This window comes from Chenopodium album, chromosome 23 (assembly GCF_948465745.1).
Source record: "Chenopodium album chromosome 23, dcCheAlbu1.1, whole genome shotgun sequence".
Lineage (NCBI taxonomy): Eukaryota > Viridiplantae > Streptophyta > Magnoliopsida > Caryophyllales > Amaranthaceae > Chenopodium > Chenopodium album.
The window spans coordinates 37,311,442-37,333,402 of NC_137856.1; the positions used below are offsets into that span (position 1 = coordinate 37,311,442).

Below are 21,961 nucleotides of genomic sequence, written 5' to 3' on the forward strand. Positions count from 1 at the left end.
CATTTTCATCGGACTAAAAATAATAGGCCACGTTTGAACATTTTAGTCGAACACTACTAACATTGACGATTACAGAGTATATCTGATCACTGTCAACATGTAAATCATACACGGAGAATAAATATTATTCTACGGAAGCATTGGTGGGACAAAATCTATCAAAGAATTATTTGTATTGTTAATCAAAATGTAGTACATTATTGTAAACTTCAACTGTAGAAGCTAACAAGTTCTGACCTGGAAGACTGGAATCAAATTATGGCTTTTGTTGGAGGTGCTCGAAGTTCAATCGCTTCATGATCTGTTGCTATCAAGATTTCTTCAGTGTTGACTATGGGAAAAACAGAAATATTTATTCAATGATGCACAAAACTTTAATTCTGAAACTTTATAGTCAAATAACTCGGGAGTCAGGACTATGGAATAGGGATCTTCCAGTGGCCGTAAACAAAACCTGCAATTTAAAGCATAAACTATTTTAGCGTTGCTTATTTTCATCTCTAAATCTTGCTAGCTACATGTCAAAATCCTGACACCATAAAACATTTAACATTTCAGCCTTACAGGGCGCTCCAGGCACCTCTAATTATGGTTTCATTTTTTTTTTTTTTTTTTTTTTTTTTTTTTTTTTTTTTTTTTTAAGGTGGGGGTGGGAGTGTAGGTTAGGGTGAATGTGGTTAATGTTGTTGTTTGATGTCATGTTTATTGACAGCAACGAAACATGGACAGCACATTTGAAATTTGAAATGAATGCATATAACAAGTATTTTTAAATGATAGCCGTCAATTGAGTTGTGAAAGCATACCAAACAAGCATCTCTTCTTTATAAGGATTGCGTCCATAAAATATGATGATGTAGCACATTGCAATCCAGACTTTGCAGCACTTCAATAGAGGTAAGATTGAAATGGAGCGCTGCAAAACAGTCAGATAAATGCTTCGCAACTATATACAAGACCAATCATGCAGAATGACAAGGTCATTATTACAGTCATATATCATAATACATTCTCCTAACAGAGAATACCAGACAGGGGAGCCTGTGGAAACTAGAGCGTGAAAGAATGGATATAGTGGAACATGCATGTGTAATAACACACTTCATCGGTTCTTCCAAATGAAAATTATGAATGATATCTAAAAAGGAGATAATTCCTTGAACAGTCTAATAGTTATTGCATCATGAATCTATTGCCGAACAAGTCGGCCTCTAGCTTCTAAGATCGTGCACCTTCATGGCCAATTAATCAATTATCATACGACTCAAGAACAAGAAGCATTTATGTACAAAAGAAGGTAAGAAACAATCAGATAAAGTTTAATAGCACAAAAGACACACGCACCAGAACTTGGCATGTTGGCAGCAAGAGACAGTATTACACAAGTATAAAGTAGTAAAGTACTTCATAATACATAAGACAAAGCATAAAGTTCATTAAAATTGGCATTATTTCAAACAGAGTGAAAGTGCAGGAGCACATCAAATTATCCATGAAGCCATTAAAAATCAACTGTTCTAATCTCTGAGTTTTAAGAACCTGTCACGTCCTGTTAATGTACATGTTTACACTAGCTGACATTTATAACAAGTTTTGACCATAAAAAGGGGTAGTGTTGCTAATTTTCTATGAAACAGAAGTACTAACCATAAGGTTTAATCTTAGTGAACAACACGACAGTGCAATTTCATAATAAATGCTTGTAATAATTGCACTGAAACACTGGGAGGCACTCTTGATGCTCCACATATTCATCCTTGTGAGTCCATTTTCTAACTCTGATGGAATCAAAATTGAGGAAGAGGGAAACTGCAACTCCTACCTCATAGGGTGAGGAATATTATATTAAAGGCAGATCCACTAGGTGATAATATATGTATTCCTTGCCCGCAAAAGAATTTCCTCTATAGAAATTGCAATTTCACTAGCATGGCAATGATAAGATCTAGTCTCCTTGCCTCAATTCTATCTTTATAGATGATAGCAACTGGCATGAATTAGAGGAAGAAGCAGAGACAGAAATGACTATTCAGAAAATAAAGGAATTACAAGGTAGTGAGACTAGCTCTAATTGAGAAAAGAAAGGTTGGGCACTAGATGACTAGAGCACTTCTTTTCTTTTTGCCATATTTTAAGACTTTGAATTATCATTCTTTTGCAGGAACAACTATACCAAATCACACTAGCAGAGGTTCTCATATTCTCATCCTAGACGGGTGAATATGATCAACAAAATACTCAAGATCCCAGGACAGTTGTGGCCATGAACCCATGATGGAAGTAAATATATATTCGGAATAGCAGCAAAATCAAGTGAGAGAGACCTGATATTGCTTTAGATGATCTTCTCAACAAGAAGATAAGTAGGCTCTGATTTTTGAACAGCATACATATTTGTCAAAAATATTACAGCATACGCACCTTTGATGTCAACATCATCAGCAAAAAATGAGGAAAAGAGCATACATTAAATTACCCAAATGTCTAAGTAAATAAAAACAAAATAACATAGAGACGCACAAAACTGAACAAAAATCACCAAAATCTAAAAGGAAACAACTTAAAAGCCATTGGAAAGATATCATTTTCCACGTGGAAGTAATTGCTTTAACAAAATGGTGATAACCACCCGACAAAGATGACATCGAATGTGGTGAAAGGCATGATGAAACTTGGACAAAAGGCATAAGCATATAAATTAATAAGGCAAAATGTGGTAATGAAAGAATTTGGCATACCATAACATCCAATACAAGCAGCAGCTACAGATTGTGGTGTGTAAATAATCAATGAACTTTCTGGAATAAAGTTACAATGCCAAAATCCTGTAATTCAGTATCTCCTATATCTCTTATATCTTGAGATGCGATGAACATATTGTCCTTTCTCGATCATATCTTTCACTATTTCATGAGCTTCGGAAAGTTTCCCATTGCTTCGCAAGTTTCTAATTAAGGTATTGTACACAAGAAAATTTGGGCTGCAATTTCTCTGTTCCATTTCCTTAAGCATAGAGCATGCATCCTCAAATTTCCCAGCCATACAAAGTCCCCGAATCATGGAGTTGTATGTAAATACATTTGGCAGCTTTCCATCTGCAATCATATCTCTGAACAACTGCTGGGCCTTCTCTAGCTCTACTGCTGCTATATATCCACTGATCAAAACAGTGTAACTGACGACATCAGGGTTGAACCCATTCTTGCTCATTTCATCAAAGAAGTACTTGCAAGCATCCATATTTCCTGCCCGGCTCAAACCATCCATCAAGGAAGTGTAGTGGAGAGAGGATGGATTTATTCCAACTTCCTTCATATGATTCAAAAGATTAAGTGCAGCATATGGCTTATCTCCTTTTCCAAGAACATGAAGAAGAATGTTAAAAGTATGGCAATCTGGAGATAGTCCATTCCTACCCATTTCATCCAGCAACCGATGAACATTATCCATCTTTCCCAGCCTATACTGTGCACAGATGAGAATGTTATACGTTAGGATGTCAGGTAAATGATTATCAGCCACCATTTGTTGATAAACCCAATCAATTAACCTGTGCTGGTTTATTTTAAGAAGGCAAACCAAAATTGCATTGTAGGAATGCTTGAATGGGCGGTAGTTGAATGTCTTTGACCTAATGAATCTTTCAACGATTGTTCTTCGCAATCCTAATTCACGACAACTACCAATCAAAATATTAAATGTTCTTGCAGTAACCGGATAACCCTTCTCAGTCATTTCATCAACTAAACGCCACATTGCTTTAAACTCCTCAGCAGCTGCAAAAATTTTCATCAGCAGATGGTATGCATTCAGTGGATGCCTATAGTATTCCTGCTCACTAGACCATACAAAAAACTTGAAAGCCAATTTGGCACACAAAGTCCTATTTTCATGGTTTACAATCTTCAAAATCTTCAAGAGGACTTCTCTAACAAGCAGGCCTGAAATCCTTATATCCAATTCAAGCAACGCCGATTTCACATTAAAACCCGGACCATCTTGCCTTAGTACATCAAACATCCTATCTGCATCTCTCCACGTAGTCTCAAAAAATTTCTCCTTAAGATTACAGTTACCCTGAAACTGGATATCGTCATCATCCTCTTTACTTGCTCTATCTACTAAACCCGGATCAAAATCCGAACTTTCCCCAAATTCCCTAATCAATTTTTCAATAGGGCTAAACTCTTTGCTAACATCATCCTCACCACAGTCTAAACTATAATTACAAAACACCCGCGATACAGAACGTAAAAATGGGCCGGGGTGCAAAACCCTTCGACCAAATTGTGCAACAGAGTTCATAATCAACAAGATTCAACAAATGGGCAGATCCCATTATCTCAATAAATTCACAAAACCTAACGAATTCGAGAAACCCAGAAACAGATTTGAACATTCAAGTAAGTATATCACCAATTGCAATGTTCCCATTAAAATTAAGAACCCCCAATTCATAAATGTAAATCCATATTAAAAATCAAGATAAAAATATACCAATATTCTTATCAAATCAAACTAAATTAGAATCTTTTAAGCACCAATCATCGCGAAGAGGGTTTAGGGTTTTAGATACGTACAATATAGAAGATGTTAAGGGTTTTGTAGCTTTCAAAAGGATTAGAGAAAGAAGCAGAGAAGCTTACTTGGTTGGTTGGTTGATTATCGGAAGAACTGGAAATCGCAGTAGCAGTTAAGGAAATCACAAAAATGAAAGAAAGCAAAAGATGGAAGATGCAGTGTAGTGAAGATGCTGATTCCCGAGTGGCGGCACAGCCCCAATGTGGAGGTCTCCAGTATCCACCTCTTTTTTCTTTTGTTACAACTTACAACTTCCTGCAAGTGTTTTCACTTCAAAGGAAACCAACTCAAAATGGCTTGCAAAGCGCTGTTTTGTTTACCTTATTTTTACGGGTTTTTAAGTAAAAGATTAATTACAAACTTACAATAATATTGTACAAAGTATTCGTAAAATAAATGGGTTAAGTTTACTACGAGTAGTTTAGAAATTATAGAGTAGTTTAGAACTTTAGATAATAAGATAAGGGTTGATAAATTCCAATAAGATAATGCTTTGTATAGATGAAGTCATATTAGATAACACAACTTGAGTCCGGACAATTAGCGGTAGTTGATAGTTTTGTTTAAGAATTGATTCAATTAGCTTGTGCCTTGTGATAATAAGTTAATCGGATAATGTGATTTTTTTTTTTCCGTCCCAAATGAGCAACGATAAATCCATCTCCTATTATGAAAAGTGATTTAGGGTTTCCGAAGGAAGAATATTTTGCTAAATGAAAACACTTTAAAATGTATAATTTTTCTCATTGCAATTTATTTTTTGGTTCTGCAGTTAGGTTACTATGATTAATACGGAGTAAATGATACTAGAAGGTAGAATATGATTGTAGTGAAAACTTGTACTTACAAAAGTAGTTTAACCTATACATAGTTTAACCTATACAAAAGTAACAGATTTCACATATTAAGTAGTTATGCTAATTCTCTATCAACCCTTGATACAAAGTTACAAACCAACATTATCAAATGTTAAGTCGTATATTTCACTATTCAAACTTTTATGTACATCTAATTTACAATAATATTATTTAAAATGTTGAGCTCAGATTATGTTTTCTTTTTTTTTTTTTTTTTTTTTGGCAGCTAGCTCAGATTTAGTGGCTTGCGTTTTCACATAGATACCGCTCAAGGTTTGTTTACTAATCTGAATTTTTTTTTTTTTTTTTTTTTTTTTTTTTTTTTTTTTTTTTGTATCTTGCTTGCTCTAGTCTCAATGATCAAATAACATAAAGTTGGTAATATTGGAACTCGGAAGCAATTTTATGTTACAGATCATAGTTTGTTCAGCTCCTGCAACAAACACAGATTAGAAGCAAAATTTAGACTACACATACACATGTAGAAAGAGGTTCAAAGAGCCTGTATATAACCAACATGACAATTATAAGATTTACAACATTCATAAACTCTGGAAAATATCCAATTCCTTATTTACAACAGTTGCTAATTCAAGTAAGTCTAGTAGAGTACCATTATCCCACCACCTAAAGCAAACTATTGTGTAAAGAGGATTACAAACACAAATCTCCCAGAAGCAAGCATATCTAAGCACATTATTACTGAAGCCCTGATCCCCCTTCTCTTTTTTGCTCTCTTTTCTGCTCACTTTCCATGCTAGAAATTACAGGAGATGCTTCATTACCTGTCACAAGAAAACACAGCAAAGTTAACATTATTCGAGCAACTTTGATTCCACATACAATTCCTTGTTTCAAACCAAATACAAAGTATATGCTATAAATGTGTTCTTAATTACCTTCTACCATATCATCCTGTGATGGAACCTCAGTACCTTTCTGATACCAGAAAGTGGCAGCATCTCTGAGCCTGTCGAATACACCCTTCCCAGGACTAGCCATACCTGTACCAGCATTATCATAATTTGTCTCCTCACTTCTACCAAACTGTCGTGCCACCTCTTCTGACTCCGTTACTCGCCCTATAATTGTCACTTTATCTCCTTTCCCTTCCTCCCCAACTCTGCTTACATCCTCCTTACGCTTGTGTAAGGGAAGTGCCTCAGTTATAACATCGGATAAAGCCTTGTCTTCTTCCCCAGGCCTCAGTTTCTCGGCCAAATACTCCTTCATTGACACCCCCTTATCCATCTCAGTACTAGGCCCAGTCGTACTAGGGGAATGGACATCACGTTTCGTCCCTGAATCTTGCATCTTCAAGGCCACCGTTGCCACATTACCATACACAGGTGCCTCTCCTCTGGATTCCCCTTCATTCAAATGAGGCTGCCCTTCTTGATTCCCACCATAGCCTAGCGTAGAAGCTACAGCATTTTTGGCTTGTACAGCCTTATCAGTGATAGCAGTTGTAACATTCGACAGTTTCTCCCCATAACCCACTGGCTCGGATGATTTTTCATGCATTCCTGAAGATACATCAGCTGAGTGTTGATCAGAATTATCACCATACCCTAATTTTGATGTAACAGAACTAGTGGCTTGCTTTGCTTTATCAGCAACCATTGCAGCTGCAGATGATATTTTCTCGGTGTAACTTTCTTGCTTCTGTTCTGGCATTTCATGTGATCTCTCACTGTCCGGACCAGTATCTTGAAGAAATACGCTATCCTCAGAACTGACTGACTCCGGAAAAAACTGATCTTGGCTTCCAGTGAAGACATTCTCGTCTTGTCGATTATGTTCTGTTCTGCTCAGTTGAGCATCACCAAGTCTTGAATGATGGTGTGGTTCGTCATGAACATTCATCTTATCAAACTGATGCAGGATTGGAGTAACACCTACTTCTTCACCACCTGAAAGAGAGTAGAAGCACATCAGTATGACATGCTAAAGTTGTAGTAGACTAGTAGCCTTCATTTATCAGCTCTTCTAACTAAAAAAAATTTCTTTAACCAATACCACTACTGAACTTGTTAGCAATAAGAAATAGTTAAAAACAAAAAATTAAACAAGATTAAAGAGTTCCATATTGGAGAGCCTACTTTTTAGTCAAAACAAGTGAAATCAAATCATACCCATGCCTGTTGGATCTCCAACTTTAGTCTCATAATTTCCAGCACGGCGTCTTTCCCCTAGACCTCTAGGAGTATTAGGATCCTTATCCAACATTTCTCCTGAATTCTCAAGGAGGCCACCAAACTTCCCCGTGCCTCTCTCTTCATCAGCACCCATCCGATGATTTCTAACTGTATGAGCTGAAATGGGTGTATTCTTCGATGGATTGGACGGTTCTTCAAACCTATTTGGCCTTCCGGTATCAGTTCTAGACCAATCTAATGTCTCCTCTTGACCTGGAACATAATTTGTAGTAGAAGGAACAAAGGTCTGATAATCGCCTTGCAACTTGCTTCCCGTGGCATCAGTCACCCCTTCCATTGCAGTGCCTTCACCCAATTTACTTCTTCTTTGATTGCCTGGCATGAAGCTTTGAGCAGCTGTAGGATCATATCCTATCAATAACAAGAATAAAGCAATGGTTAAATAATTTCATAAAATCACAGTACTTTCTAGTGCTAGCTAGTAGTAGTGGCTTAACCATTATTAACCTGAAGGGTCCTCAATTTAGATGTTAGATTCTTTTAGTTTCTTAGTTTTGCAATTGTATCATTTTGCAAAATAATATAAACATATATAGATTTTAGGCAGACAAGATTTCTACCTGAGTGAGCTGCAACTGGTGTACTCTTCGATGCATTCGACAATTCCTCTGACTCGTTTAGCCTTCCGGTATCAGGCCTAAACCAATCCAAGGTCTCCTCTTGACCCGGAACATAACTTGTAGTAGTGTGAACAAAGGTCATACGATCATCTTGAAGCTTGTCTTCAGGGTCCTCAAGCGCCCCTTCCATTGTAGTTCTTTCTCCCAGTATACTTCTATGTTGCCCTGGCATGAAGCTCTGAGGCATGTGAGTATCTGTGGAATCGTATCCTATCAATTATAAAAATAAATCATTGATTAAACAACAGGTTAACTCATTTAACTTACAATAGGCGAAAAAAAAAAAAAACAATAACAGTTAATATGTTAGATTCCATCTCAATACAGTAGGAAAACAAGAATTCTACCTGAATGAGCTGCAATTGGTGAAATCTTTGATGCACTGGATGGTTCTTCCGACCCATTTAGCCTTCCTGGAACATGACTTGTAGTAGAGTGATCAAATGTATGAAAATCGTCTAGATATTTGCTTTTCGAGGAATGAGGAACCTCCTCCCTTTCAGTTCTTTCACCCAAATTACTTCTATGTTGCCCTGCCATGAAACTCTGAGCATCCGTAGAGTCATATCCTATCATTTATAAGAACAAATCAATAGTTAAAACAATTTACATAAATCACTCATAATCATGAATTCATGATAATATGATATCTATTAACATGTTGGACTCCATAAGTCCCCATCAGTGATTTCTAAGAAAATTAGGCAAACAAGAATCCTACCTGCAATCGGTATATTCTTTGATGCATGGGACGGTTCCTCTGGCCTATGTGGCCTTCCAGTATCAGTTCTAGACCAACCCAAGGTCTCCTCTTGCCCTGGAACATAACTTGTAGTAGAGGGATCAAATGTCTGAAAGTCGCCTTGAAACTTTCTTCTCGGGGAGTGGATAACCCCCTCCCTTCCAGTTTTTTCATCCACTTCACTTCTATGCAGCCCAGGCATGAAGCTATGAGCTGCTGCAGAATCATGTCCTGTAATTATAACAATGGTTAAACAATTTTAGAAACCAAGTCTCAAAACTAGCTAAAGGCTAATATGTTAACAATCTTAACATGTTAGATTCCATATCAGTTTTTTGTGCTAAAGAAAAAAAAAAGGTCACAAACAAGAATCTTGCCTGCCTGAGCTGCAATCGCTGTATTCGTTGATGCATTGGTTAGTTCCTCTGACCTATGTAGCCTTCCGGTATCAGTTCTAGACCAATCCAAGGTCTCGTCATGCCCTGGCACATATCTTGTTGTAGAGGGATCAAATGTCTGAAAGTCGCCTTGAAACTTGCTTTTTGGGGATTGAATCATCTCATCTCTTTCAGTTCTGTGCAGCCCTGACATGAAGCCCTGACCAGCCTTGGAATCATGTCCTATCACAGTAATGAAATGACAAAATTATCTTCACAAGTAAAACATGCAGAGAATTATTCAGAATTTAACAACATTACAGATTACACTTAAGCTCCAAAGCCATAATAATTTTGGGGGCACAAAGAATCTTGAAGTCTACCTTAGGATACCAGTTGGCAGATACTACATGCAAAATTAAGCATTGCAAGCTATGTGTGACAATTATAGTGTATTATTCAAAAAAGATTTATCAAATCTATATTTGTTCAATGTTAACAATTGGCTCATAAAAATGATGGAAGTATATTATGTTTTCTGTTCCTTACACATAGACAATCTAGCCCCAAATAGGAGGCCTTTGCTTAGACACTCACAATTTCACGAACATATATACTCTACTACTCGGCATATGTCTTAAGTGTCAGGCTCGTCTATTTTATAAAAAAATTCCGTTTTACAGTCCAAAACAAAGTGCAAGTATCCACACCTATGACAAGAGTATGAGTATCCATACATTAAATACAGTTAAAATTCAGAATAACACACTGTATGAGTTTATAAACATACATAAAACTTGCAATACAAACTTACCAGTGCCTGTTGGGTCAATGACTCGGACCTGATAAGTAGCCGGATGATGATCTTCCCCTATATCTTTCGGCACCTGAGGATCTTCCTCTACGCCTGTTGATCCCCCAACAACGGTTCCAAGCTTTACGGGAGGTCCCTTCTTTCCCATATCCAAATCTCCAGTACTATGACCACCACCTAAAAGCGTACCAACAGGAGTGTTCTTTGGTGCAAAAGGTTGCTCGTCGTACTCGTTCAACTTTCCAGTTTCTGTCTTGGACCAACCCAAGGTGTCTTCCTGTCCAGGAGTATGTGTTGCAGTAGTAGGGTCAAATGTGTGGTAAGAACTTTGTTTACTCCTAGCACCTTCACCTGCAGCTCCGAATTGTGGTTCGTGTGTAGGCGTATGACGCCTTGCAGCTCCCTCTTGCCCTGGCATGAGGTGTTGAGCAGCTGCAAGATTATGCATTAGGGTGTATTATATGTCAGATTTACAGTACAAGTAATGTTCTTCTTGCTACTTTTTTCATTCTAGTATGTTCAGTATATCCCACCAATTATTACAGGTCTCTAAGAAACACTATACTCTTTAAGCAGCAAGTTCCTAGCCAATTTAACATGCTACTGAATCATAGATTTTACATTGGTGATCAGTTGATAAATTCCCTTTCAATTTTCCAAATCCAAAAAGAAAAACAAAATCTGTATACTTCTGATATTCCAAAACACAACTATATTTAATTTTTCAGGGAATAACAAATATTTTTGGATTCATAATTGCATTCGGAGTTAATCAGGGAGGTATAAATTTGACAAGACCTCTAAAAACTTAGGCCAAGCAAATGAAGAAATAGGAAGAGAGCCCAAACTAAGGGTCTGTTCTCATTGACTGAACTCAGCTTAGTTGAGCTGAATATTTTATAAGAGAAGGAAATTAAGAGCTGAGCTGAACTGAGCTGAGCTGAATTTCAACGTAAGAGAACAGGCCCTAAAACAAACCCACAAAAAAAATTTTCCCCTCTTCACTAATAATTTATCTACTTTCACGTAAAACACGACAAATAAATATTGTAATATCACTAACATTAAATCAAGTGTACATATGAACACATGTACTCCCTTCGTCCCACTAAAATTGGGTTAAATAAGATAATCTTAATAGGCCCGGAGAAAGTACATTATATGTTTAGAAATGATGCAATTTTTAACTACAGTAGTGTAATGAATGTATTACGTGTGTCGTATGGGGGCTAAATAAGAAGATGGGAAAAAATGACATACTGTGAGTGCCGTGGATTTCAGGGTCCATATCCATCTCATCATCCTCGTCATCATTCTCGTCGTGATCGTGATCATGATCATGACCATGTCCAACGTGCTCTTTAATGGAATCCTTAATCTTCTTCGCCTTCGCCTTTACTTTCTTCAGCACTGATTTCTTTTCACCATGGTGCTCTTCATTATGGCCTATGTATATATGCATGAATCCACGATCAGAGTGCTACTACTATAAGTTATCACCATATGATGTGCTAATTAAATAAATTTAACTACTAGTAGAAATATATAATAATGACATTCTCCGAAATAATTCTTAATACATAACAATGTGTCAATAATAGCTTTTAAAAATCATAATAAGCATAACAACATATTTATACTATAAGGTTTTTTTTTTTTTTTTTAATTTTTATACAAAATCATGTGATATCCTTAATTATTTTTTGACAAGACGGTAAACAAAAAGCGAAATATGGCGAAAAAAAAATAAAAAAAAACATGTAGAAGTAAGTCTTACCGATTTCAATGCCAACATTTTGATCATGTCTACGAGGATCATCATCATACTCATAAGTAGTGGTATGACTTTTAGGGTGATCCATTTGAGAGTTCATAGTTTGTGATCACAACAGTTTAATTTCTCGCTAATAACTTGTGTATGTGTTTAGTTTGGCAATTTTTGGTTTAGAATAGAGATTTTATCGAGCAACTTAAAAAGAATTAAAGATGGAGCTTACTAATAAGGGTAAGAAAAGGAAAAGTGTTAAAGAAGGAAGTTTGATTGGATTTGTGTAATAATACTGATACATACAGCAGAATAAGACAATGCCACATTGCATGGTGTTGGCGCTATAGCTAAGGGACACGTAAGTGTGTGAATCAACACGTCCTTGGTTGGTTAATTCGGTGATTTTAGAGGCAGAGACTCAACTTGAAAGAAAAGCTGATGTTATTGAGTTTGGCCTTTTACGTGGCGGTTAGACCATGGATATAAATTGGGATGTTTATCTTACGCATGTAATCAATGAGAAAGGTTCAAGTATTATTTTATAGTGACATTGAACTAATTAGGATAAGGTATGCTTTAATTTCTGATTGTGATTGTCGGTCGTAGTATAACTGTATACGTCTATAAGAGAATGTAGTTTTTTTTTTAAAAAAAATTGTCTAGGAGTCTAGGACAATAAACTTAAAAGAGCCATTAACTTAAAAAAGCCATGATTAATTCATTAACTAAAAAGGTAAACAAGGATATTTATGTTGAACAATTGTGGAAATCAATCAATGAAGTACCTTCATCGCTTACTTTTGTAATTGGATAAGAGTAAGGGAGCGTTTGGTATTGTGTTTAAAATGATACGATATGATGTACGAGTAGCAATTAAAGCTGCCAAAACATGACACGACATGATTTGAATACGAAAAATTCGGATTAGTGTCAAGGGTTAATTTTTAACATGTTTAATTAAACAGGTTAACATGACACGAAATGTTTAATTAAACACACGGGTCAGTGTTGTGATTTTCAGCACGAAATTAACACGATCTAAATCCTCTAAGAACAAATCCCAATAATATATGGAATGATTGATTAATATATGCATGAAACTAATTACTTTTCATAAAACACTACATGAACCGGGCACAAAAAAGACAGGTTAGTGTTAAGGATTTCTGACACACTTAATTAAACAAGTCAGCATGACATGACTCATATATATTATATATACTATGTGTATATATATATTAAATGGATCGGGTACTCGAGTTAGTCTTGAACCCATTTAATTTTCGGCACAAACACGAACACGACACAATTGCTAGCTCTAGCACAATATGGGCACGGACATAGGGGCCACGGGTCATGGGTTGGGTCACTTTTTTTTTTCCCTTTAAGCACACGGATCGACTGATAATCACAACTTAATTAAATGAGTGAAAATGTACTGATAAGGTGCATTTCATGGACTTGGATTATGTAAGCTATGCTTTTGAAAACTTTGACATGATACACTATGATACGTAGTAGTGGACTAGGTTTTAACTTGTAACTAGGTGTCAAAATCGACCTGAAATAAATCAAATTTAAAATAGACACGATCCGACCTTACCAAATCGTAGACAACCGAATTGACACTTCTACTGGCAGTCTAGCAATAGGCCATTTTGAAAGTAAGAAAGAAAAGGAAAACGAAAAAAAGCGCGCCATTGACATTGTCCACACATCACCTTGTCCTTAAATCCTGAAAATTCAAATTACTCTCACTTTCATCGTCTCTTTTACGAACGGTTTCACTCAACACCTCCATTACACCAAAGCAGAAGCAGCAATCTGCAGAAAATGCGAACTCGATTTCTCACTCCCGACTACTTCACCTCCGATCAAACCCTAAAATTCCTTCGTCTTCCTCTCTCTCCTTTACCTTCTCCTCCCAATTTTCTCTCATCTTCCGATGAATTTCTTCGTTGCTGCTCCAGTTCTTCCGCCATTTCCGTCCCTCACCAGCTCCAGAACCTTCCGATTGACGGCGCTCTCTCCAAATTCTACTCCGATGTTCTTCCTCACACTATTGACGATTTTAATGGCGATTTTTCGTTCAATTCCGGCAGTAGTTATGGCGATGTTCAAATTCCGAAGGTAATTTTGAATTTCTATCCATTTTTCACTTTTTCTCGTCAATTTTGTGTTCGCGCTTTTTGTTAAACATATAACAGGTAAATTCTAGGGTTTTAGTGTGTTATGTAGAGTTTTGATTATGTCGAACAGTTTCTGGAGCTCAGAATGGCGGACAGATATTATATTGTATGCTTTGATTTGATATTGGAGGCTGTTTCAATTTTCTGGAAGTTTTGAGCTCTGGTTGGTGAATTTTAGGGTTTCTGACGAATTTTGATGTTATGTTGGATTTTAAGCTATTTTCGGTAGCAATGATGAATTTGTGCTTTAATTTCACGGAGTATCTATTAATTAATTAGAAGTAGGAATGTAGGATTTATCTACTCAGATGATGATCTCGTCTTATTTAGCCTTTCCAATCGTTTAAGAGAATTGTGAAGTTTTTGGCACTGAGAGCTTGATTGGAGAAAATATGATCATTGTAAGGTTACATCTTTGAAGAGTTCTATAATCTGTGTGTGATTTTCTGTTGTGCAATTGAAATTCTGTCCTATTATCTCGAAATCCGGTATTTCCTGCCTGTTTTATGGAATCTAACAAACTACTATTAATGCTTTCCTATAATGGCAGTGTGTATCATAAAGTGAAGGATGACCAAGTCACCATATTCTTTGATTAATCTTGTTCAGATATTTCTAACTCCTAAGTTTGATGCATGCTGGCTTAAAGTTAAAGTGTCAGTAATGCCAGCTTGTAAGTGCCGGTCTACAGTACTGGTTCTTTAAATTGTTGTGAGTTGTGATGTTAAACTGTATTTCTGTATTATACCCAAAATTTACTGGTGGCCATGATAAATGAATATCCTTGTCACAGAAGTAAATTCCATTCTTGATAAACGTACTTTTTCACTTAAGCAGATAGACTGTTTGTTAGTCATGCTCGTATCTGGCTCTGGCTTAGTTTAAGCATGATGCCTACAAAATATGCGGGACAACAAAATTTTAGTTTGTATATATTTTTTTTAAAGTTGTGTAGTGTACCTATAAAACATACAAGTCGTGCTCAAGAGGAAAACTGATATGATATTCATGCACTCATCATATCTTCTGTTGCAGAAAGAAGCTGGCTTATATTATGAAGAAATAGAAGCTCACAGCTGTTCTGCTTCTGATTCCGTAACACAAGAGAAGCAATATGCGAAGGATGCTGTTGGTGAAAAGAATTACAATAAGGATATGATTCTTCAGTTTGAAGCACCAGAACTTACTCAATTTATGGTAAATAAACCTAACTTTTGCATTTGATGAAAGAAAATAGTTTGTAAGCCCTCTTAGCTTATTAACTAATGGGGTTTGTGTTTATAATATTTTCAGGAGAATGTTTGCATTTCCGAGAAAGAAGTTCAATTATTGTCTGAAGTGCGAGATTATGATGATGATTTGGTAAATGAACTAGCATAGCATACTAGTTGCTGCTTACACCTGCTCTGTTAAATGTGCATTGAATGTATTTTGTTCTCTGAAATGATCTGTATATGCAGATGAATGCATACCTACTGCGGTTTTCCTTCTCATCTAACACTTATAAGCTTTGTGAGTTTGTGTTACTGAAAAAATTTTAATGTTTCTGATTCAATCAAGGTCTTTGTCATCGACAAGTAGAAAACCTCTTACTGCTTTGAACAAAATTTTGTTAAAAAGTTTGACCTGACGTCCTGTCTCTCACTTAAGTTGGGTTTAAAGGTACAACTACAAGAGTCTTTTATGGTAATTGCTAAGTAGCTCAACGAGTCCCAAAATGTTTTAGTTTTGGGATCAGATGATTTGGTAGCAATGATTTTTGTTTTTGGAGCAAAAAAATAAAGTGTCACTCAGCCAGTTGGATGCTGGAATATTGTCATCCCCTTTAGAAACCAGTGAGCTGCTTAAAATACCATAGGCAATGTCAAGCCATGCATGTGGGAGCTATTGCTGTTGCTTTCCTTATTAAACCTCGTCTATAATGCATGCACAATGACCAGGGCATGTTGACTCAAAACTTGGGAGCCGAGCTGTAATTAGTTGATGTAAAGTTCAGTCCTCAACTAGATCCTTCATTGTTGATGTGTTGTTCCTTCTGCTATCTGATTCATATCATAGCATAGAGATTTTTCTGATTTCAAATCTTTGTGATTAAGTAGTTTATGATTCTAAGCAAATTAAGTTTGAATTTTTATATTTTTATTTCTATATTTTGGTTAATGCATGCAGGGATTGCTAAATCTTGTGCCCACAGATCCATTTGGTTTTGATGTTAAAGATCCCGTGAACTCAGTGGATTCTGTTTGTCTAGAATATGATATGACACCAAAGCTTCAGGTACCAGATGACGTTGATGTCTTACCAGACAATATCGATCACTGTGGTACCTCCTTACCCTTGCTTGAAGTAGAAGAGATTGGACCTGCCGATATTGCATACTTTTGCTTGGAATCTCTCTTTGCAACCATTGAAGAACAGCATTCTGCTTGTAGTGTTGACCTTGAACATAGTTGCCAAGATCTGCTTGTCTCTGTGGAAATTGACATTCTGGAGCATATTTCTGATAGTCACTCATCAAAGCTCCCCCTTGAAATTTGTTTTACAAGCCTGAGTCTAGATATTGATCTCCTACAACTTGTAGAAACTCCTTACAGAGAGGAAGACACTGGGTCGATGGATGCTGGACCTATTGCTTTTGTCGATACACTTTTATTTGAAGAATTTAAGATGCTTGATTCAGATTCCTTAGACATTTTTGACACAAACGCTGTATGTCAAACAACTGAAGAAACTAAATTGTGCAATATATTCCCAGAAGACTTGCCCTTCAGAAGTTTTGATGAACTAATTGTCAATTATGAACTAGCAATTATTGATGGCACTTTCACATCACTCTCTGTCCCAGATCTGGTTGATGATGAAAATATTTGGTCATTACATGTTATTTTTGGTAAAATGCTCACGGAATTGGAACCAGTGCCCCTCTCCACATCTGATGAAATTTATCTGGATTGGCACCTTTTGGGAAGGGACGAATGCAATGGAGATGCAAATGCTGCTATTGAGAAGCTGTTCAGTGACATTGATGATTATACGATGGGTTCATGTTTGAATTCTGATGATGGCTACATGGTAGTGCTTGACTTTGTTTTATCAAATGGTCCTTCAGATGGATTGAATATTAGGGAGAACAAGGTAATAATGCCATCTGGAGTGAGCTGCACAGAAATACATCTGATCAATGAAGTTGTTTCAAGGAAGTCACCAGATGAAGACTGCCAAATCATAGAAAATATTGGGAATCTTACTAATGCTGATTTTGAGAACTTTTCAACAGGCAAGTTGTCTGACGATGATTGTCAAATCATAGAAAATGTTGGAATTTGTGATGGTGATTTGCATAAGGTAGATTCATCCGTCAAGTCAAAGCCTCAGTTTAATGATCTGGATTTTTTCTTGAATCCTACAAGTGCTACTGGTGGTATGACGACTGGTAACAAAGTCAAGCCATTAGATGCAAAATCTATGCTTTCTGCTAGGGGTCAGAAGAAAGAAACAGCCAGCTCAAGCAGCATTCAGATGCAGGCCATGCAGCAGTTTGATGCCTGTGAGGGTGTCATTGCCACTTCAAGTGACAGAGATACAACTGTGAGTCTGACCATATATGATCACTTTAGTGATTTTGTTTCCTTTTGGTGGAAGTCAAATTCAGTTTGTTATTTCAATATTTTCTGCTCTTCAGATAAGTGCATTGCTCTTCATGCTATTACATAGTTTGTTTTCATGCTTGTGCATGAAGATACCCATTTCTACTCCTTAGGTAACAGGATATTGCAGCTGTTTCATCGTTTTCTTTTCTTTTCCTTTTTTTTTTTTTTTTTTTTTTTTTTTTTTTTTTTTTTTTTGTAAATGTCTGAAAGCTGAGAACTCCTTGTGTAATTTGCAAGAGTTGGTGCTCCAGCGATTCTTAAATTACCAGGTGGCAAATTTTATTATTGAAGTGAAGTCTGGATGCTTTAGGTTAGCAAATCTAGAGGCTAGACCTCTAGCAAAAAAATTGGCTGTTGTATACTTCATTGATTTTCCTTGTTTTTTCTTTGTGGTTATTTTAATATGTGTTACTCCTTTTTTCACTCCATTTTTATTTTTATTGGCTTGTATGGAACGATTCCTAAGTCCGGCAGTATGCCCTGCTTGGGTTAAGGGCGTCAAGGCTAAGGGTTGAAAATTCAATTTGAAGACGAGAGAGTTATTAAGAGACCTATCCAACAAACCTAGATTTAACCGAATCCAATCTATTGGTCACCTTTTATTCTCCATAGCAATGCAATTGTGCAAGTAAGGCCTTATATATTTGACCCCTTAAAAATCCTATAGTTCTTTTGGAATGTAACCCTTATACCACTTGAGCTCTCAGTTCTTTAAGATATTAGTGAATCTCAGGGTGGCAATCAAATTACATTCTTTATTTGAGTTTGAATCAGATTAATTCTGTAAGGTAGTTATTGGATGGGGTTAACTCTATTAAAAAAAAAAAATGGAACTTCAATTTATTACTTATTTATTTCTCCGTAGGCTGTGTTCTTAAGCTTATGTTAATGCTTGATAGATCCCTCTTAGTGAGCTGACTATCTTTAATTGTTACTCTAAACCACCAGAAGTTGGAAGCGCTACTGAACTATGGGCCTGTCCAGGAAAAATGCAATAAAGTGTCTTCTGGGGCTTCAGATGGTACAAATACATCCAGTTTCCCTATACCTGTTTGTCGCCCAGCTCAGGAATCTGAACCAGCTCATCTTTGTGAACCTTCCCATGACATGCCTATCATTATAAACACTCAAGATTTTGATAAAGATATGATTATCTCTCGGAGAAGCACATATCAGAAAATCTTAACTATGGAGAAGAAAGGAGTACAAGTTGTAGAGAGGGATCTGATTCTACCTGTTGATGTAATACTTAATTCTACAGCGTGCATAGTGTGGTATGACTGCAAGAATATTGGAAAGAAAACCACTGCTCAAGATGAGGGTGCTTCATGCGTTCCTCTCTGCATTGAGAATATAGCCGCAAATGTTCTGACATCTCTGAGCTTTGCATTCACTACCTGTGTTCTGGTAATTGACATCATCTATGCTTAATGTATGCAGGTGCTTTTTCTTAAACTAGAGTTATCATTGTGGAAGTTGGGGGGGGGGTATGTGGGTGCTTTTTCTTAAACTAAAGTTATCATTGTGGAAGTTGGGGGTGGGGAGAAGATCATGCTATAATTTTCCAAGAGCATGGTGAATGAACTTGTTTTCATTGTGTAGTATTCTAGGCATTTATTCAACTTTTTATGTCTCGTAGCTTGAAACAATCCCTGGACACACTCAAAGGTTTTGTTATTCTTATAGACTTTATTACTTTCTCTTGAATCTGCCTCCACTTGCTCTGACCTCTGCTTACATGTACGGGTTTTTGTGGTGTTATGTGTGGTTAAATTTCTATAGTCTAGACTCTAGACCTTTTGTTTATAAACTAGGATTAAATTTTTGCTATGCTCTTCATGTTGACTTGCTTGGTTTATTTACAGTTCATCCTTATCTTGCACTTTTTTTTTTTTTTTTTTTTTTTTGGGGCTTGGCTTGCTAAGTATTGCAGCTTTGTATAAATCTCCTTTCTCACTGTGTTCTTTTTTCCCCCCCTTAATAAAGATTTTCGAGGGAGATTGCAATTTCCTTGGCCCTGTAATGGAGTCCGCAGATGAATTGTATGCAGCGGCAGCCAGTCTTGGCACGAATTTGCAGATTTTCTATTCATCATCCTTTGAGCTGACAGATGAAACTATATTGAATTATATCAGACACTCCCGGAATACATATAAAGGGTTACTTTCTAGACTTCCAGATTCAGAGACACTTGCTGAATCATTTTTCACCAAGTTCCCTTCTATCAATCCACTCTCAGCACATGCAATTATTTCTAGTGGATGCATTCTCTTGGAGTTCCTTGAGTTGACAGTTGAAGGGAGGATCCAAATACTCAGAAAAAATCATGTGCCGGAGGAAAGTGTATCTCTTTTAAGTTTCTTGTGCAAATTCGGGGAGCGGGAGGAATCCAAGTCTGGACTAACTGACTGTTCATCCTCTGTATCATCTCCTTCTGATTCTGGAAGATTTGTCTGCAACATCAACTCAAATGATAAAAAAAGAAAATTTAATGCAAGCTCTTGTGATGCTATGTATGACTTTAGATGTTCTATGCCGTCCAAACACTATGCAGATGATGAAATGACTGATCAGGGTTTGTTAAGGCCATCTGATCCAAAGGTTTCACAAAGTCCCAGAATACGTCTGCAGAAGAAAATGCCTGATTTCTTGTTGGATAGTGAACTGTTTCATGAAGGAGAAGCACCTGATCCTGCCACAAATATGGATCCTTCTAAAGCATGGTGTGAAACATATTTCAACGGGGAACCAGAAGTTCGCCGTAAGGATGATGGTTTTGCTCGATCTAGCTTAACTGTAAATGAAGGATTCTCCGGTCAGCAGAAATCAAGTAGGATAAAAAGCAAACGAGAGGAGAGTGTGAGTGACATACTTCAGGATTTAGATGAAGATTTTGTTGGTGAAGTTGTTAACTTTTATGACAAATCTTTATTTGATGGGGACTTTCAAATAGATGAAAAAACTGTGAAGTCCTCTACAATGGCCTCTGAGGTTGTAAAAGATCATGCTCCTAGATATAATAGGACTGCTAGAAGATTATCATTTGGTAACAGCCCTGACCGGAATGTATCAGTAGCTGATGTGATGGATACTAGGTGTATCTTAGAAGATAGTAGACAGTTGAGGCACATTAATAGTTTCGATGGTGTAGAATATAACTGGAGCAATGACATATGCAAAGCTCCACAGAAGCAGCAGCAGACGGCTAGAAGTACACAAGAAAAATATATGCAAAATTTTAGTGGCCAACTCTCAAAGGAGAAAACTGTGCCTCCCTTTGGTGAAACACCTTTCTCGAAAGCTGTTCACTCAGGAAAATTGCAACAAGGGTCACCTTGGACTATAGAGTTTCTCAACCGTATTAAGGAAAAGAGAAAATTACGTCAACAGTGTCAGCCAAATGCTTCTGTTCCACGCACTGGCTATCATAGGGATATTTCTAGATCCACTAAGAAAAGAAGTCCGTCCATTCTTGAATACTACAAATATCAAGGTGACAGCATGCCTAGGAAGATGACAGAGCAGAAAATGCAAAAGCAACATTCTCAGCTGCACAATGACAGGTCTCATGGATTTCGTCCAATTTGTACACCAATTGACAAGAGAGCTAGACGGGTTGGTTCTTATAATTATGGCTTTGTTTTAATAGGTTTTAACTTTAATTTTCTCAATATATAAATTTATGAAATGCAGAGTTTATCTTTTGCAACAAGTGGAACTGGGAGCCAAACTAAGCTTGTTTGGAGTGACAATCTCTCATTCAGTCAGGACAGCAGGTTTTCAAGCTGAGTATAATATAGCTGCCTAGCTGTTGAGTTGCTGATCATGGCAATGTTTTTAGGTAACATCATTTTATAATCATAAGCAATAATTCACAGGTTGGTTTCATTTTATTTCTTTTTATTAAATTAGAGTACAGAAAGTAATCATTGAGCAGATTAGTTATTGTATGTGGATAGCTCTATCTTAAACTTGTACTAACCGCCATTGATTGCGAGAGTTCTTCGTGCATGTCAGGATATATGTTATACTTTGTTTTCATTTGTAAGTTGTTAGCTCCCATATTACCCGCTTACAATGGTTCAGGTTTTCAACACTTCAGCTGAATGTTTGACAAAAAGGATTGAACATCAGAACTGTATCA

The 21,961-nt window shown here is 36.7% G+C and overlaps 3 protein-coding genes across 3 annotated transcripts; 1 reads left to right on the forward strand and 2 right to left on the reverse strand.

Annotated features, from left to right (window-relative positions):
* Nucleotides 1-33: 33 nt before the first annotated feature.
* Nucleotides 34-4,836, reverse strand: LOC145608338 (pentatricopeptide repeat-containing protein At1g55630-like). The gene is made up of 3 exons (XM_081663952.1): nt 2,739-4,836; nt 807-916; nt 34-454 (listed from the first exon to the last, which is right to left on the reverse strand). Exon 1 carries the CDS (start codon nt 4,303-4,305, stop codon nt 2,833-2,835), a length of 1,473 nt encoding a protein of 490 aa, XP_081520078.1. The 5' UTR covers nt 4,306-4,836; the 3' UTR covers nt 34-454; nt 807-916; nt 2,739-2,832.
* Nucleotides 4,837-6,048: 1,212 nt separating this feature from the next.
* Nucleotides 6,049-12,288, reverse strand: LOC145608680 (uncharacterized). Its single transcript, XM_081664285.1, has 10 exons — nt 11,988-12,288; nt 11,471-11,656; nt 10,211-10,642; nt 9,393-9,639; nt 8,999-9,201; nt 8,625-8,846; nt 8,218-8,487; nt 7,574-8,008; nt 6,338-7,351; nt 6,049-6,223 (listed from the first exon to the last, which is right to left on the reverse strand). The coding sequence occupies exons 1-10, from the start codon at nt 12,082-12,084 to the stop codon at nt 6,138-6,140; spliced, it is 3,192 nt and encodes a 1,063-aa protein (XP_081520411.1). The 5' UTR covers nt 12,085-12,288; the 3' UTR covers nt 6,049-6,137.
* A 1,523-nt stretch (nt 12,289-13,811) lies between these two features.
* On the forward strand, nt 13,812-21,828 carry LOC145607561 (protein SHORTAGE IN CHIASMATA 1-like). The gene is made up of 7 exons (XM_081663177.1): nt 13,812-14,108; nt 15,203-15,364; nt 15,461-15,529; nt 16,337-17,755; nt 18,766-19,224; nt 19,804-21,432; nt 21,511-21,828. Exons 1-7 carry the CDS (start codon nt 13,812-13,814, stop codon nt 21,604-21,606), a joined length of 4,131 nt encoding a protein of 1,376 aa, XP_081519303.1. The 3' UTR covers nt 21,607-21,828.
* The last annotated feature ends 133 nt before the right edge of the window (nt 21,829-21,961 follow it).